The sequence below is a fragment of the Homalodisca vitripennis genome, chromosome 2 (genome assembly GCF_021130785.1).
Source record: "Homalodisca vitripennis isolate AUS2020 chromosome 2, UT_GWSS_2.1, whole genome shotgun sequence".
NCBI classification, from domain to species: domain Eukaryota; kingdom Metazoa; phylum Arthropoda; class Insecta; order Hemiptera; family Cicadellidae; genus Homalodisca; species Homalodisca vitripennis.
In genome coordinates, this window is record NC_060208.1 from 3,082,550 (window position 1) to 3,102,689 (window position 20,140).

Consider the following 20,140-nt stretch of genomic DNA (forward strand, 5'->3'; position numbering starts at 1 on the left):
ATACCGATTTATTTATTTACTAAATACAGAATTACAGAAAATTACTTTTCTGAAAAGTTTTGTTGATAAAGGTTTTGTCTTTGTAGTAATGGAGAGCCGCTTCAATCTAATATTATTTCAGTAATGTCTTCATAAACATGGGTGAAAATACAATTTTCAACATTAGTTGGATCTGATCTAATATCCTTCATAGACATCCAGAAATCTTAATACAAGTTCGGAATGAAAAGTTTTTGAAAATTAATAATTTTACCAAGATTTATTCTATCGGAAACACCATTCTTAAAATAAAAAGAGCTACACCTAATCATTACAATTTCTTCATTTTGAACTGAACTGCATAGCCAACTAATTTAACAATTAATTTCATAATTGAAAAGATTGGTTCACTCAACAGTTGATGTCATGAAAATACTTCTTGCACAATATTTCAAAGCAGTACATTTTTAAAGATTTTGAGAGGTATCCTAAAATTTATTAAGATGTTAATAAACTAGTCAGGACTCAAGTTGTTATTTTTAGAAGTAACAAAACAGTGAATAGTATAAAATTCTTAGGAATTTTTATTGGTGTTAAATTAAATCTTAAGGAACACATCAACGTGCCTACTCAAGTGTCTTCTGGTATTTATGCATTGAGAAGTAAATATTGAACAACAACTAAATATATTAAGAGTGGTCTATTATAGCCTTATGTATTGTTACATATCATATATACTATTTTGAACATAAACAATCAGAGTCAGATTATTTAATACACTTTCTGAATGTCAAACATTTTAAAGCAATTAAAATTTGTTTAAAAATAGACATTTTTGCTGTCCAGTTTTGTTGTTGTTATTGTATATACATTACTTACACACAGTAGGTGAATTTATGAACTATTACATTGTATAAATAATAACATAAAAAATGTTAATTAAATTTTCTAAATTTACAAATTATTTGGATATTTCTAAGGTTATACATAGTATTAAGTTAATTTGTTATTGATTAATAAATTACTAATTAAATAGGGTACGGTCCAATAAGCGGACCCGGTTTTTTATATCGAAGAATATAATCATCGATACCTAATATTCGATACCTAATATTCGCATATCGAATCATAGACTATCAACCGATATAAAAGTAGTAACAATCATATGTTTTAAATTAAAATGTGAATTTAATTATGTAACAAATAATAAATGAACATCAAAATCAGGGAAACTCATAACTTTAACTAAATGAAACAGAACGAGAACAATCAAACAGCAAAACCATAAATAATAAAGAAATGATAACAAACATTGGGAATAGAAAATAAATTAGAACAAAAAAATAACTTTAACTAAATGAAACAGAACGAGAACAATCAAACAGCAAAACCATAAATAATAAAGAAATGATAACAAACATTGGGAATAGAAAATAAATTAGAACAAAAAAAATAATTAGAATAGGAAACTGAAATTTGTCGAACTAGCTACATGTCTTCGCCTGGGTAGCAATTTTTTACAGCTTTTAAGAAATGGTTGAATGAGTCCTCTTCAGAAAACCGTACCTCTCTTCTATATAAATATTCACAGAGGTGATCTGCAAGAAGGTCGGCTGCTATACCAGTTCTTAAACTACGTTTTACGGCTCTCCACGAACTTTCAATTGTCTGAGTGTTGGCACCAGTTGCTGGGTTTAAAAAGTTTTCACTATGGTTCACAGTAAAATGGACAAAACCACAATCACTTAGTCCAAAATATGCTTTCCACATATCTGTAACTATGGTTGTTCCAGGTTGCACGTGTTTTAGTACGAGAGGAATGAGAGTTTTTGCATCTCGTTTGTTTTCAGGACAAATCTCTATCCTATATCTACCCCCACGTTTCTGTCCTTCCGGTATAGTTTCTATTAAACCTAGAATCCAGGTTCCTTCTACCAACCTCCCTTTGTTATTTTTGCGTTTACCAATTTTACATTCGTCAATTTCCACCACCACTCCAGGACCTCCAAGCTTTTCCTCCCTATTAAACTTATCATCTATCCAAACAAAACACACTTCCCTGCAAAACGACAGCCAGTCAGATATCATACTTCTAGATGGAGTGTGTAAATCAGAACTACACTCAAGAATTAAAAAATCGTAATTTGTCTGATTTCTGGAAAAAAAGTACATTAAAGTCACAATATTGCGCAGTCCGAACTTTGACCCTTCAAAAAAAGTATTCTTCAGTGCGTTTTTACTAAAGTTGTGTCCACCATTACCTTCTTTCTTGCATCTGAATACGACCATGTTTGCACCTCTGACAGTTACATTCGTTACCTTTCCACAAATATCACATACTGGATTATTAGGTACTAACCCAACATTCTGAAGCCATAAAAAACATGTTTTATCGTCTTTCAAAGCGATTTCGTGAAGCTTCCTAAGATTGACAGCCATTTTTAATACACAATGTTACTTATGTGAAATTTAAAATATTACCTTAATTGTATTATTTGAAAGTGTTTACAGCTGTTCATATAGATTATTTAAGTTAATTGTTAAAAATAATTAATCAGTATTGATTGATTATATCGATGGTTATGATTAAGTAATATCGTTTGCCAATTTCGATATAAAAAACCGGGTCCGCTTATTGGACCGTACCCATTAAATATTATAAACTTTTATTCAGAATTTTCCTCTTTTCTATTTACAGTAGTAAGTCTAAGGCATTATATTTTTTAAATCACAAATTTTTATAAAAATTAGTCAGTTTTGGCGGAGCTTTCAGTAGTATCTTGGCTTTTTAATGCAACGATATATTTCTTATTTCTGTAGTTAAATTCTGGATGCAGTGAATAGTAAATGAACAACTGAGATCATAATCTGTTAAATAATTATTAACTCGTGGAGCCAACATCTGATCAAACGGACATCAGTAATTATGTAGAAAAACACCAAACATCCATTTGATTGGATGTTCTTTAAAAAATAAACTATTGTGTAATGGAAGAGTTATGTCCCTGTTTTACATTAGATGTTTTGAAATGTACTTTAAGTAGCTATGGGGTGGATTGGAAACCAGGATAACTGGATAGACTGTAGGTTCCAATCAACAATTATTTTCATGTTACTGCTCAATGTACTGTCTCTCCTTATTTTATTCTTGCACTTCCAACTGCCCAAGTTTTTTAAAATTACATGAACTATTTCAATACCTATTAACTTTGATACGTATGGGAAAATACTTTTGTGGTGGTTGCATTATGTATGTTTATGTTTTAGGCAAAGATTATTTCATGGTGTTTACAGTTTTTATGTTAACGATTTGTAAGTCCATACAAAAGACCCAATGTCTTCTATATATTTCAAGGTAGACTTTAAAATGTTGCATGGGTATAGGCAACAACATAATAAAAAATATTAAAATCATTTTTAAAGGGACTCACTTCTTATTCTTAAATACAACAAAATCAAATTACTCAACTTGAATTATAGTAATTTAAATTTGAAACTCTGTATTTTGGATTAAATATTTCTTGGCTTTAGATAACTGGAGCAAAATTTTAAAGTGGCATCCCAAAGATTAAAAATAACTTTTCCCCATATAATGTTAAATAATGTATTTATTTTTTTATCTCTCAGAAGATTCTCATAATCTTCACTGCAATGTGCCTTTCTGATTGCTAACAATAAATGACTGAAAGTAACCAAAAAGCTCTTGGAATAAACTTGATAAAAATGATTAAGAACTTTGCAAGAACAATTATTTCTTTGTTAAATATTATTTTCCAATAATTCTTAAGAATTGAATGTCACTCATTTAAGCATGCAGCATAGACTGTTTTGTAACACTTCAAAGAGGTGTTCTTAGAATAAGCTAAGTGGGTTTCCAATAACACACAGTAATAAATCACCTGAAACTTAAATCATGTTCTTTAAAAACATCATGCGTTTATCATGTATTTGCCAAACATGATAACCTCTTGGCATGTTCTTTCAACATCTATAATTTATTTTTAAGAGAAAAGCCCATTTTATCATTAACGAACCATAATAGTATATTAAACATTAAAAGCCCTCAAATATCTATTAAACTATTGCAAATTGTATTTTATTACCTAGAAATAGATTAGAGTTACTATAGTTACAACATTAACTCAATAGTACTAATAGCTGAAGTAACTCAATTTTTCACTGTATTACGTTATTGAATAACTGATTTTCATCATTGTAATGTTTACAGTTTCATCATCGCAGTAGACTACTTCCAGAGTGAATATCCGGGCACAACCATCGTGTTTGACATGTCCCTGGTCTACATTGTCATGGCATTCTTCGCAGTGCTGGCCAATAACATCTTAGTGGAGACACTTTCTCTCAACACCCGCATCACTTTTGGTCAGTAGGCCCTACCTTGTATTTTGCTTTTCAGTTAATATATTACAATAGACAAATTGTAATTCTTAAAAATGGCTAAAATCCAAGTAGTTCATCTTTTTTACAAGTTCAGGCTAAATTCATCTAATTTATCAGCCGTTTTGGAGTTAAAGTATTTCAATTTTATTTACAAACTTTTAAAGTTTTTTCAACTGGTTTGGTTTTGTTTCAAAGACAATAAGGACTTAAGGTATCATATACCGGTTTTGGCGATTTTCAACTAAAAAGGAAACTTTGAAAATTCATAATTCGGAAGCTTCTGATTCGTTTGAGACCAAATGTTTATACAAAATATATAGAATTGTACTGTAATCGAATATTTAATTTTAGAATTTATAATAGTATGAAAATAACTTTCTTATTAAATTACCATCTTATCTTTTATTCTTGATTGGGTAGTTCACAAAGTTCGGCACTGGTCACGTTATGGAGTTCTTAGTCATTATCTTGAGTGTGTAATTTTCTAAACCGCTATTTAAAACGTTTAATTTTTAACTCAGAATAAATTGAGGAGGTTAGTTAATTTACCGGTAACTGCTCGTATTAACGTGCAAATCGCCAGACTGTGCCCAGGGCAGTGTTGCTTCTTGATGACAATAAACTAACACAACACAGAACTGCTCAGAGCTCGGGGAACTCAGTCACTACTGTGACAACTGATCACGTAAGGACTACTGTAGCAGATACTTTGTACCGGATACTCGTCTGTCCCAAGAGTAAGTACAAGTTACCACAAACTGAAAGTACCCGGCACAGGTATCAAAGTTTGTGACAGCTTCATTGAATTTGTGCAGGTTATGTGGTGTCATTCTTCACTCTGCTGTTTGTGGCTACTTGTGAGATCTGGTGGGGCATCTTCGGACCCAGCACCTCCTACACCATCAACCTGATTGCCGTGGCTATCGTAGCCCTGGGTTGCACTGGTGAGTAGACACCCTAATATTCTGATTCTTTTAGGCTAAAAACAACCTTTCTATCTACAAACTAACAAAATATAACAGTAAGGAGATTTATAGAAATTTTATATGAGTGAGAATCGTTTATTGTGTACAGGACATTTTAAAGTATAATTGTATGAATTTATGTTTGGATTATATTATTTTTACAGTTAGATGATTTCTGTAGTATGCGAAATTGAATCATATGAATTAATAGGTATATTTTACAATAAAATTAGTTAATTAGAACTTATTGATTTCAATAACTAGCATCCCAGGTTCTAGACCTTAATAAATTTATTAATCAACATGATTAGCCTGATAGGATTAGCTGAAGCAGATGTCAGAGCTAGCAACACAAGATATCTGTTGTAGGTACGCAGACCATCTTGCTCCAAAAGTACTTCATCAACAAGTTGGCCAGCGTTACTCTTGCCCACTTCTTTTTTTGAGAAAAGCGTACAAAATATACAGTATGCAGCCCTTCACAATTACAGAATATGAAAGTCAAGGATATTTGTTCAGCCATAAAATCAACAGTTTCTGTTGTTGGTTGCCGTATTACCTGTAAGGGATGGCAATCGGGTGGCATAGATGAAGCACACAAAATTTTACAAGAATAGCGAAAATTTCATCTGCTCTAGCAGAATAAGTAGATTTCAGGGTGCAGATAGTAGTGAGAACTTTGTGATGATTAGTAGGTGGAAGAAATGACAGAGAGTTTATTGTGAGGTCTGGTAACATGGTTGTTCCAGGACCCTACAGCAATTGTTGTAAAGTACTCATTGAAGCTTCTGACTGTCATGTCAGTGTCATCTATCACCTCACTCCCTCTGTTTATGTTCCATACAATGTGCCGAGGGTTCTTTCTAGAGAACCTATAATTATGTATTGTCTGCCTAATAACTTTGCTTTTGTTAACTCTATTGCTATAAGATTAGCAGATCTTCTTAGCTCTTTCTCCTGTCTTCTGACTGGTACACTCTGTCCCAGCTCTGAAGAGCAAGAATTCTCTTGAAGCTTGCAATATTTTGAGAATTGAAATGTCTTCTTGTTGATGAAGTAACACATTTTGAAGGAATATATAGCTGTGTAAATAGGCCTGTGTGGATTACCTTTACAGCTATGGAGTTATGGTTTTGTGCAGACAATGTCAATAGTGATATCAATGTGTTGGTGATTCTAGTTCAAGGTCCATTCGAGTTATGTCAAAAGAAGTGAGCATGTCATCCAACATAAGTCTTTCCTTTTGTTCTCTTGTCCAGGATATGAGCATTGAAATCACCCACAATACAAAATATATCATCATTGTTCGGGGGAATATTATCAAGACAGTCAGATAAAATGGGCAATGCATAATCAAGCTAGGACTTCAATCATATAAAGTGGTTGTTTTTTTGTCATCTGAAGTTTGTGACTGTTGTGAGGTCACTGCTTATCTCTTACAGATCGAGTGATATTCTCTACTGAAAGAGGTTACTAGAGTATAGTATGGGAGTTGTGCTGCTTTGATTGTGTTAGAATTAAAGCTATGCTCTGTGAGTATAATAGTGTCTGGATTTGTGAATAGAATAGAATATATTTTATTGCGTTGACAATATATATTACATTGTATTGCAATAGTCAATAATACCAATTTTTTACAGTATTTATCTTAAAAACTAAATCCATTCACTCGACTTTTCATACAGTTCCACGCAGGCACACATTCATACACATACAAAAAAAAAACAAAATTCATAATTCGTGGGATCGACCCCCAGGATTGCAACACCACCACGAATATCAATCCCAAGTGTGCTCCATGAACTCGCCAACTGAGTAAAAAGCACAAGACACCAGGTAGTGTTCTAATTAGGTTTTAAATTTTTGTTGGATTTGTTTCTAAATTTAGTGTTTTAGCGAGATTGTTAATGAATTTGATCCCAGCTTGAGAAGGGAGGCGTTCAAATGCGTTCTATGCTGTCAGGCTCGAAAGCACCCCCGAGCTCTTGTCTCATATTTGTGTATATCACTGCCCTGCGTCAATATACACTGAAATCGACAGTAAAATGAAGTCTCTAAAATATACAAACTTGGTAGAGTTAGCAAGTTGAGCTCCCTGAAGGCACTTCGTCATGACTCTCTGTTGTTCAATTTTGCGAAGATGAATTTTGAAAGTTGGAGGTAATATGATAATGATTCAATCTTGTTACTGAGTCTATCATCATTATTATGTTACAGTGTGCTGGAATATAGATATTTTCTTACTGAAAGGAGGACTTATTATCTTTCTGGATTTGCCAAAATGCACTGTACCAACTGGTTGTGCCCAATCCCTAAAAAGTATTGTCTAAAGTCTCAGTTTCGTGTGTTACAAGGTGCTCATTGTTTGACGGGAGAGAGGCAGGAAGAATATTTTTATTGGTCAAGGATAATTAGATTTTTCGAGCTTCTTCAAAATTCTTCACAAGAAAATCATCCAATTTTTCAAATTCTTATAACTTTTTGGAAGTGATCAGAGGCCCTGTTATAAACTTTGAAAGTACAAAAATTTGACTGTTAGCTAGATTTGTTTTTATTTACATCTATGTCTTTTCTATAAGAGTAATTAACATAACTCTGTCCTTATTACGTTGTCCTGGATTTGTTTCTTTTTTCTGCCTTGTCGCTTGAACTTAGAGTAATTGTAATTCTGTGCTTCTTATTTGAGGAGCTTTTAAAAGTCTTAATTTCCTCAATATTGACGTTTATTTATTTATTACTAAAATACTCATTTTATATTGAAGTAGTTATTTTTATACTCTTGTAGTTAAAATATTTACTGACTTGATTTGTTCTGATTTTTTTATATCATCAGTAATAAATTAGTGCTTAAGTTCATGGCCAAGTCAAATCAGCTTTGACTTTTTGCACGATTATATTATTATGTTTATAGTACATTTTTATTGTTGAACTGAATATGCTTTATGTATTTAAATTGATTGACAAAAATTTATTACGCTACAAGCAAACAATGACAAAACTCAACTAGAGGAACTTCTCACTTAATTTAACATTACAAGGATACAACTCCCACCCACAAGAATTACACACGAAACATCAAAATCAATAGACTGGATCTGTATGTAAGCCCAAATCTAATAAAAACTTCAGTTATCTCGAACGGCCTTTCAGATCACACAGAACAATTAAAAAACTAAAAAAATAGCTTTACCGAAACAAAAACAATGAAGAGAATTTTCAACAGCAATGCAATGGAAAGTTTCAAATCAACCCTAGCTAGACAAAAATGGGACACTGTCTATCAAACAGAAAGCACAAATGCAGCCTTTAATATATTTCATAATACCATCCAAACAGCTCTTGACAGCTCCTGCCCTTTGAAAACATTTAAGAATAAACGCTACAAGAACCAAATCTGGGACAACAAGTGTACAAGACTTAAAGATAGGTACATTCAAGCATTAGAAAAAGAACAATGCACCGGACTCACTGTGGACAAAACAGAGACAGCAAACAGGAAAAAGGATTATGACATGAAGCTTAAAACCCTCAGAAAAGAATCTACAGCAGCACATATAAGCAATGCAGAAAACAAACCTAAGGCCCTCTGGCAGATAATAAATAGTGAAAAGACAGACAGACATAATTCAAACAATCAAATTTATCTCCACAAAGAGGGTAAAATAATACATGACCCTATAGAAATAGCAAATTGCCTTAACAACTATGTTTCGTCCATAGCACATTATGCAACCCTCCAAAACAATCACTTAAATATTACGAACCCCACACAACAGGATCCACCACCACTTATAAACAATTCTTTCCAATTTAAACAGACAACAATAAATGAAACAGAGAAGGCAATAGATTCTTTAAAGTCAAAAACCTCTTCAGGCACAGACGAAATCTCATCAAAATTAACTAAAATTTGTAAAAAAGAACTATCCGGTCCCCTTACTCACATTGTAAACAAATCACTACAACAGGAAATTTTTCCTACCAAACTAAAAATAGGCAAATATACCCAAAATGTAAAAAGGACCCACCACTGACATGTTTAGCTACAGACCCATTTCACTAATATCTACATTTTCAAAAATCATTGAAAAAGTTGTTTTGGAAAGACTAATGGAACATCTTGAACACAATAACCTCTTAACTAATAATCAACATGGATTTATAAAAGGTGGATCCACAACCACAGCCCTAATACAACTTGTAGAACATATCATAGACCAATTAGAAGAAGGCTGCATTGCTACCAGTCTATTCATTGATTTTACAAAATCATTTGGCTGTCTAAACCACAAAGTACTCATTAAAAACTAAAGAACTTGGGTATAAAAGGAAAGACAGCAGACTGTTTCTGAAGTTACTAAATGACAGGAAACAGTAGAAATTCACTACACCAAGAACAACTTATTACAAAAAGCCCAATCACAAGCTACTAATGTACAACTGGGAGTGCAACAAGGATCGGTACTGAGACCAGTCTTATTCCTGCTTCTCACTAATTATCTGCCCAATTACTTGGGATGCCTCTGTCACACAGTTATGTATGCAGATGACACTGTCATTACAATAGCCAACAAATAAAGTAGTCAAGAACTTTCTGGAAATCTAATCACCACTTTAAACCCAACTAAACAGTATTGCCATTCAAACAATTTGGTATTGAACAATAGTAAAACCGGCCAAATAAATTTTTCTACAAAACACAAATTTTCCAACCCCCAACCTAGAACCAAAAAATCAAACAAAACACCTTGGTATACTAATTGATAAACACTTAACCTGGAAACCACACATCAAACAGCTTTGCAAAAAACTAAGCACCAGCATCTATGTAATACGTAGAATAAAACAAATCAGCAGAAAGGCTCAGCTAAAATTGCTTATTTTTCATTGTTTGCGTCACATCTCAGATACAGCATAGCTGTATGGGGAGGTGCCACCAAATGCAACATGGAGAGAGTCCTCAAACAGTAAAATTGAGCAATAAGATGCCTAGCAGGACTCCAAGAAAGCTGTCGGGAAGCATTCAAACAACTGAAGATCCTCACTATAGTAAACCTCTATATTCAAGCAGTGATCCTGCATGCTATCAACTCAGGACAAACCAGAAACAGAGACTTCCACCAGCATCACACTCGTAATGCTTTAAACTTTACTCTTCCAGTCCACCACCTGAGTCTCTCTGAAAAGAAGCCGTCATACAAAGAAGCTCTTTACTTCAATAAACTTCCAGAACCTCTAAGAAAAGAACCATCAAAAGGTCTTAGAAATGTAATGACCAACTGACTACAAGAAAGACCATTTATTCAGAAAATGAATTACTAAATAATTTAATTTAATTAGAAACATAATATGTACTACTCTCAATTGAATACGTCAATAAATAAATTGTCTATCGTCATTTGTCTATTATCTACTAACAGTTCTTTCTCAATAATTCAAAACTAATTCAGGTTCTTCGACAAGAGAAACAAATGGCTCCAAAAATCTTCAAACTGAATGAGTACGTTATTAATTCTTTATTAAAGAAATCTTTTTGTTTTCAATGTTCTGGAAAATTAGAAAAAGATAATCTTTATATATTTATTCATCCAATGGCAGAGCCACTTTACAAATGTTTTACAATACTCAAACTTGAAGAATATTTTATATTAAGGAGATAAAAAACATTATATGTATATATAATAGCAACTTAGGTAACCATAACTTACAGTAGAATTTCTTAAACAACTCAATTTCATTGAAAAAATTAATGACAAAAATAATGGTTAAATATTTTTACTTACTCACTATTAAATGTTGACAGGAAAAATTATTATTTACTATTAATGTCTCTGTTTCAGTAATAATGTGTAAAATTATAGAAAACAGACTTTAAACATTATAAATTGGTATGAATATTTTATTTATCTTTGCACTTTCCAGTTCAACAGTCCAGTTTCTACGGCTACACGAGTATGCTGCCCAGTCGGTACACGCAGGCAGTCATGGCAGGAGAGAGTGAGTGTGTTTCTGTTGTTGTACCATGAGTTGTATTTCTGACATGTCCTGTGGACAGACAAAGTGGTAGTGGAACTAACCTATAGATTTGAAACTTTGCGTTATGCTTCATTTATATATAAGCAACATTGACTTTGATGGTCTAGCATGTCACTCCGTGGAATTTGGCTGAGTGTTAGCAAACAATTTTATATTGCTCTTGTGGGTAACCATGATGGCGAAGAGAAAACTGTTGTGTAAGAAATTACATTAATGCCTGCTGATACCAAACGGCATGGCCGATTTCAATTTTTGTTACCAAAATACAGCATTTTTATGAGCTTCAATTTGACGTGATTTTGATGAATTAGTTACCATTTCAAAATTTTGGGTACGGGCAGGAGGAGCCAAGGGAGTGAGTACCTCCATTTTGAAAATAATTTGTTTTTGTTCCCCCAATTAGTACTATACACTCCCATTTACAGAATTTTGATACTTGGGCTTTTAATGTGTCTTTTAATGCGAGTTTGAACTTTTCAATGGAACACCCTGTATATATTATAAAATAGTGCCATGCTAAGCCACAATAGTATGAATGAATATTGACACAAGTAAGGTAAGTTATATATATATATATATATATATATATATATATATATATATATATATATATATATATATATTATTGCTTGTTATTTGTAAGTTTTAACTTGCTAAAGTCATACACTTTGTATTGAATGGTAAATAAATTCTCTGATTAATTAGTGTTATCAATGAATTATATTTTAACTATTACAAGACAACGTGAAGTACAATTATGCAAAAGTATTGTTTAGTGGTATTAATACACCTCTTGCTTCTCGTGCTTTTACTCTTGATGATTATATTTATAAAGTGGTATGTTATCTTCTATTATTATTATTACTGAACATAACATATTGTGAACACTTCTTGTTGCACAGTTACACTAACTTTTATTACAGTACGAGACATATATGTGCAAGCCCGAGGGTGTGACATAGAAGCTAGAAGCGGTTGTTCAGGCCTGAGATATATTGTTATCCTACAGATGAGTATAGAAGATTAGTTTCTTACGATAACACTAGTATTAAAATTATGAATTGAGATCTTGTTACGTTGTTAATAAATAATAAAGCCAAACGGTGATGGTGATGCTCGTAATGATGTGTCTCGCACCGTAGGAATCCTATCCTTGTGTGAAATAACCTTTACAATAGTAACAGCAGTATTCATAAACTGTTAACAGCGTAAAACTATATATAAATTCAATCTGAAATATATGGACCAGAAACATTATTATTTAAAACCCTTAAATTTTACTCCCTATTAAGAATTATTTGTAAGTATCATAAAACAATAAGATGTGGAGAAAACCTATTGTCATCGAAACAGTCAGTCTTACTAGCAGATGCAAGACAGCTGTGTTATAACTTGGTGGACAATGAAGTATTGTAGTCTGGTGTTTGTTAGTGAAGCATAAACATGCTGTTTCTGCAGTTCGTGTAGCCTAAAGTAAACAGGTCAACATCAGCCTTCTAGGAAATCTTATCAGCAGGAAGTCTGGAAGGCAGCCTTCTTTCTGATATTAAAGGCAGTGGTATAACTAGAACTTCACATTGGTGGGGTGGGGAGAAGTGGGGGGTGATGGTGCACACCTCAGAGGTTGTATGGAATCAATCTAAATTAAATCAATTTAATTAGATATGGGTAATTCTAAATAGTATATTGAACTGTTGTCTTTCAACAAGTTGGATAGCTGTTTTATTCTTATATGAAACCACTACACATTTATTTTTTCCATGAAAGATATATATTGTATATTATATATATAGCGTATGTGTGTATATATAAATCTTTTTTTTTTAATTTGTTAGAGTGTTTGGGGGCTCTATCCCTCTCATCACCCCCCCCCCCCTTTGTTACATTAAAGGAAACATTTTGACAATTATTCTTGAAGATATACAAATTCAGTTTTTAGATATAAAATAAATAATTTTTAGTATGATATATCATCCATTTAATTTTTGTTATAAACAATGTTTTGGAAACCAGTAATATAATTTATGTTATATTTCAAATTTTATAAAATTGATTTTTTACTATAACAATGCTTTAAAAACACTCTTTTAGGAAAAAATAATGCTAACTAAATGCTTAAATCATACTTACGCAAGGCAAAAGAAAACAGACTCTACAGAGAATCAGTGGACCACATATGACTATACTGTCCTGACCTATGTTAAATCAGGAAAACATCTGCTAGGGACTTATCCCCTCAACTCTAGGGATATCAGAGATCAGGAGCCCTCATGTCTTATAGACTTCTGTAAAACCTTCAGATTCTAGGGCCTAAGTATTAAGTAGGGGAGGCGCAAGAGTCCGTTGAGCACTATTTGTGGAAAATCTTGTCTCTTGAAGAGATTTACAAAAATAAGTGTCATTAGTATCGTCATTCGATAGTGGTACTCTGTTATTATATAATTTGATTTTTAAACAAAAAATGTTATGATTTTTAGTAAAAATTACAAATGAATTTGATTTTTTAGAATAGTTTGGTGTTATTCAAATTAAAACATTTTTCATGGCACCAAATTCTCCCATATGTGCAGAGTTTCAGTTTTTTTGGATTTAATGGTTTTAATTTAAGTTTCTTGTTGAGAAAAATGCGTATTTAGACAAGTGGAAAAGTAAGCATTTTTATAACATAGCATAGTTTTATGTAAGTTTTTAAAAGTTTTGGGTAAAAAATTCTTAAAGGGGTTTACATAAACAGCCTGTTTGCATATGATAAAATGGTTGCCCTGAACCATTTTTCCTTTATGGTTTAGTCGATGAGGTGTGTTAAAAAGTATTGACCTTAAATCTAAAAAAAAGGTTATTTATTCATTAACGTGTTTAAGAAATGATTTTAAAATAGTGTTTGAGATGCCAAACAGTTATTCCAGCACTACTGCCACTTTTGGAAACAAATCTTGAAGGCCTCTTTCAGCTGAGCCATTGTATTCTGGATTGCCAAGGGACATTTTCTACTTGAATGGGGGAACAATCAGAAATAAACTCATCCCCATGTAGTGAGAGTAAAGAGTCTGGCATAATACAGGAATGCTGTGTTTTGCCAAGGAAAGAATATACTGGGCAATATCCTGTCCTGATAAAGCTGCCGAGTTTTTACGGTGCACAAGTCAGGACTTATACACTGCACTGCATCACATAGGCTATATCAAACTCTGAGTATATTACTCCTTTAGTGATAATCTGATTCTCTGGTGTCTATGTTTGATCAACCTCTCCAGTAAAACAACATAACCTTGATTTTACGTGCTTCCACAGGGAAGACTGCATTTTGGTTTATGCATTACAGTATAACCATTCAGCCATAATTTGTCACCTGTTATTACTTTTAAAAATTCCTTCTGTGTACAAACATGAGTAAAAAGGGAAATATCACTAAATAATATATATATATATATATATATATATATATTACGACATATTAGTCCTAATGAAGTGGACTTTATGACTTCAAAACTTTCATTCATTAACATATTTTACATTTTATTACCCTCTAAAACAAAAACGGTACCATGGTGATAATTTTGTATTTTCCATAAAAATTAAGTGTTTATTTTGTGTGGTCTCTCCTACATTGTTTTATCATTAGTGATAAAGGTCAAATAATGTAGAACACTTTATGGAGCTTATATCTGCTGTTTAGAGCAGGGTTTTTGGTGTCGGCCAACAGAATTCTGACCAAAATGCTAATGGATAACCAATGAGCTAACACACTCATCTTCTTTGTTGTTTGGCAGGTGGAGCAGGGTTTTTGGTGTCGGCCAACAGAATTCTGACCAAAATGCTAATGGATAACCAATGAGCTAACACACTCATCTTCTTTGTTGTTTGGCAGGTGGAGCAGGGTTTTTGGTGTCGGCCAACAGAATTCTGACCAAAATGCTAATGGATAACCAATGAGCTAACACACTCATCTTCTTTGTTGTTTGGCAGGTGGAGCAGGGTTTTTGGTGTCGGCCAACAGAATTCTGACCAAAATGCTAATGGATAACCAATGAGCTAACACACTCATCTTCTTTGTTGTTTGGCAGGTGGAGCAGGGTTTTTGGTGTCGGCCAACAGAATTCTGACCAAAATGCTAATGGATAACCAATGAGCTAACACACTCATCTTCTTTGTTGTTTGGCAGGTGGAGCAGGGTTTTTGGTGTCGGCCAACAGAATTCTGATCAAAATGCTAATGGATAACCAATGAGCTAACACACTCATCTTCTTTGTTGTTTGGCAGGTGGAGCAGGGTTTTTGGTGTCGGCCAACAGAATTCTGACCAAAATGCTAATGGATAACCAATGAGCTAACACACTCATCTTCTTTGTTGTTTGGCAGGTGGAGCAGGGTTTTTGGTGTCGGCCAACAGAATTCTGACCAAAATGCTAATGGATAACCAATGAGCTAACACACTCATCTTCTTTGTTGTTTGGCAGGTGGAGCAGGGTTTTTGGTGTTGGCCAACAGAATTCTGACCAAAATGCTAATGGATAACCAATGAGCTAACACACTCATCTTCTTTGTTGTTTGGCAGGTGGAGCAGGGTTTTTGGTGTCGGCCAACAGAATTCTGACCAAAATGCTAATGGATAACCAATGAGCTAACCCACTCATCTTCTTTGTTGTTTGGCAGGTGGAGCAGGGTTTTTGGTGTCGGCCAACAGAATTCTGATCAAAATGCTAATGGATAACCAATGAGCTAACACACTCATCTTCTTTGTTGTTTGGCAGGTGGAGCAGGGTTTTTGGTGTCGGCCAACAGAATTCTGACCAAAATGCTAATGGATAACCAATGAGCTAACACACTCATCTTCTTTGTTGTTTGGCAGGTGGAGCAGGGTTTTTGGTGTCGGCCAACAGAATTCTGACCAAAATGCTAATGGATAACCAATGAGCTAACACACTCATCTTCTTTGTTGTTTGGCAGGTGGAGCAGGGTTTTTGGTGTCGGCCAATAGAATTTTGACCAAAATGCTAATGGATAACCAATGAGCTAACACACTCATCTTCTTTGTTGTTTGGCAGGTGGAGCAGGGTTTTTGGTGTCGGCCAACAGAATTCTGACCAAGATGCTAATGGACGACCAGCGAGCTAACACACTCATCTTCTTTGCTGTTTCTGTCGGCATGGTGGCACTTTGCTTCTGCTTGCACCAGGCCGTGCGCCGTACTGATTTTGTTCAGTTCTACCTAACACTTTGTCGAGAGTCAAGGAAGATAACACTAGAACCCACTGAGGATGCAGGACTGGTCAGTGCTTATATATTTACCTTGCAAACGATACTACGTACCTTGAAAAATACCTGTTCAGTGACAGTGTTTTATTATACATTTGTAGTACAATTTAAATATTTCCTAACAACATGTGTTACAAAATGATGACAGATACCAGAATATGTCCTCTTTTTGGGTGTCAAAACCTAAAACATTGTACATCATAAAATATCATTAATTTAGTATTGTAGAGTAAAGTTGGAAAATATGTTATGATATGTGCCACAGCTTTTATTGTTAAAAAGGTTTTCAATAGGTTATGTTTCATCCTTAGTAAAATAATTATCCTAATTTGTACTCCTCATAGCTGGCAACAGACTTTGTATGCACCAGTCTGTACAATCATACTCTAAAATTTCAAAATGATTTTCTATCATGAAGTCTACCTTCTTTCCTACTTGGTCTGAAAGTTGCAGTAAGAAAGGAAACATTATTTTACAGTTTAACAGATTTTTTGAAAATCAGTCAAGTTCCATGTAAACTTATTGTTTTATAAAATAAGTTACACATTGAAATGTTTGAGTGAGTGTCCTAAAATATTATGATGAAATAATACTGAATTCAGGTATATTTGATAGCAATATCGAGAAGTTCATGTTTGGTATATCGAAGCTGGTGGCCTCAAGAGATATTATTCAATTAATTTTAAATTGGCCTGTCGACTGTTTAAAGCAATTATTCCGACAAGCAATTATACGAGTATCATATGAGGGCTGTGTGGAAACAAATGATTATTTATACTGCATAAATTAAATTAACCTGCAAATATAAATAGCACCAACTATATCCACTCAGTGGAGCTTTATTAGTTTGAATGTCAATAATTTTGAAGAAAAAATGTAGAAAAAGTCACATTCATTGAGTTCACTGAACTCTGAATTCTCCGAAGAAGGATCAACTATGTTACAGATTAGTCTAAACATGGTAAATTAGAAAAGTTTTGAGAACTCTACAAGTAAGATTAGTCTCAAAGAGGGGTTGGTTAAACAAAAAATGAAATAAAATCTAGTATTTTGTATTCTCCTAGTGATGTTCAACTCCATTATTTTCCACAGATATAACATTTATTATTTCTGCCTTATCAGTTAGAGTTAACATAGTTGTTTGGCTTCTCATTTTCTAAATAAGAGTTAAGTATTTTAATTTATTATTGCTTTGTACATTTCTCATGTCAGATTATTTAGAAATATTATCCAAACTATAGAAATGTTTAAATAGACTTTTTTATTTTGATTTAAATTGTTATATCTTTGTGATGATTAATTTTCTGGTGTTTCAGTAATTGAGATGTATTTTTGTCATAATCCAGAATCCTAGAGCTAATTTGCTTTTTATCAGTACACAACTTGGTTTCTCTCCAATGATAGAGAACTCTTCCTTACAAAAGAAATTTATGTATAACCTCATTAGTTTTTGTGGAGGTTGAAAGAAGAGGGTATGAAATGACAGTTTTTCTCAGATCATATATTTTTACCTTGACACACTTAAAACAAACAAACCCGTTCACGTATATTCTCTTCTTCACCCGTAATGTTTGACGCTTCTAACTGTCACGGCTAGAACTGTGCCAACTGACCTGCTACACGTGCGAGTGTGTGAGTGTGCGAGTGTGCGAGTGTGTGAGCGTGCGAGCGTGTGAGTGTGCGAGTGTGTGAGTGTGCGAGTGTGTGAGTGTGCGAGTGTGTGAGTGTGCGAGTGTGTGAGTGTGCTACCACATGACCTCATGACAGGTCTTTTGTACTGCTTTCAGATTCAAGATTTTATTTTTGTCATAGCAATTACAGTACAATAGTCAACATCAATTTAGAATATCACGAACTAAATAAGAAATAATATAATAAAATATGTTAACCAATCGGAAAGTAATAATATAAATAATTTAATATTAAAACTAAAACTCAAAATTACTAGTATGGCAGTCCAATTAAGTATCAGCAAAGCAAATGCTTGCATCTCAAACCACTAAGTAATGTTAACATAAATTTATGTTATCTGAAAAGTGCAGGATTCTTGAGGAAGTTTATCAGATAGCTTTATTTTCGTAAAGGTGTGGCTGCTTTTTAATGTTTCTAAACTAACACACTTGATTTAATAATAACTAGGTTTAGTATTAAGAAAATCTTGCCTGAGATCAAACTTATTTAAATTTTCTTTATCTCTGATCAAACAATAAAATGTATAAGCTAGAAAGTTTAATTAGTAAACAAAAACTCTAGTTTGAGAAGTAATTCAAACCTTTCTCAAGTTGTTTATTGAGCACCATTCTTGGGTGAGATAGAGGAAGAGACCTCCGGTTTTTGCTGTCCAGTTCAAAATTTTGGGCATGTGGGCACACTGAGACATGCATAAAGAAATACATTATGAGTGGCTTTTCTACTCAAATACACTAAACAGTCTTATGCGATTTTCCAGCCTTTTAATTAACCCTGTATATTTTGTTATATGTACCTTTATTTTTTTACAATCTTTGATAACAAATGATTTACAAATCCAAATTTTCTACTCTGGAATAAACCATTTTCAAATAACATAAGGCCTAATAATCTTTTCTAATTTCCAGTCCATAATCTACACTGTGTTAAAACGTGAACGTTGTATTGACACCAACGTGATAACAGAGGTTGCATCACATTACACTGTTCTCTAGGTTCTGTATGGTTTATTGCTAACTGTATCTACTCTGTGGAAAAACGTGAACGTTGTGTAGACACCAGCGTGATCAGAGAGGTCGCATCACATTACACTGTTCTCTAGGTTCTGTATGGTTTATTGCTAACTGTATCTACTCTGTGGAAAAACGTGAACGTTGTGTAGACACCAGCGTGATCAGAGAGGTCGCATCACATTACACTGTTCTCTAGGTTCTGTATGGTTTATTGCTAACTGTATCTACTCTGTGGCAAAACGTGAACGTTGTGTAGACACCAGCGTGATCAGAGAGGTCGCATCACATTACACTGTTCTCTAGGTTCTGTATGGTTTATTGCTAACTGTATCTACTCTGTGGCAAAACGTGAACGTTGTGTAGACACCAGCGTGATCAGAGAGGTTGCATCACATTACACTGTTCTCTAGGTTCTGTATGGTTTATTGCTAACTGTATCTACTCTGTGGCAAAACGTGAACGTTGTGTAGACACCAGCGTGATCAGAGAGGTCGCATCACATTACACTGTTCTCTAGGTTCTGTATGGTTTATTGCTAACTGTATCTACTCTGTGGCAAAACGTGAACGTTGTGTAGACACCAGCGTGATCAGAGAGGTCGCATCACATTACACTGTTCTCTAGGTTCTGTATGGTTTATTGCTAACTGTATCTACTCTGTGGCAAAACGTGAACGTTGTGTAGACACCAGCGTGATCAGAGAGGTCGCATCACATTACACTGTTCTCTAGGTTCTGTATGGTTTATTGCTAACTGTATCTACTCTGTGGCAAAAAAACGTGATACGTTGTGTAGACACCAG

The 20,140-nt window shown here is 33.7% G+C and overlaps 1 protein-coding gene across 1 annotated transcript in view; it reads left to right on the plus strand.

Moving 5' to 3' along the window:
- Positions 1 to 20,140, plus strand: part of LOC124356051 (equilibrative nucleoside transporter 4) — a 65,005-nt gene that overhangs the window by 871 nt on the left and 43,994 nt on the right. The window contains exons 2-5 of the mRNA XM_046807213.1: positions 4,208 to 4,362; positions 5,196 to 5,324; positions 11,268 to 11,342; positions 16,426 to 16,649. Coding sequence (XP_046663169.1) covers positions 4,208 to 4,362; positions 5,196 to 5,324; positions 11,268 to 11,342; positions 16,426 to 16,649 — 583 coding nt within the window. The remainder of the gene's footprint in view (positions 1 to 4,207; positions 4,363 to 5,195; positions 5,325 to 11,267; positions 11,343 to 16,425; positions 16,650 to 20,140) is intronic.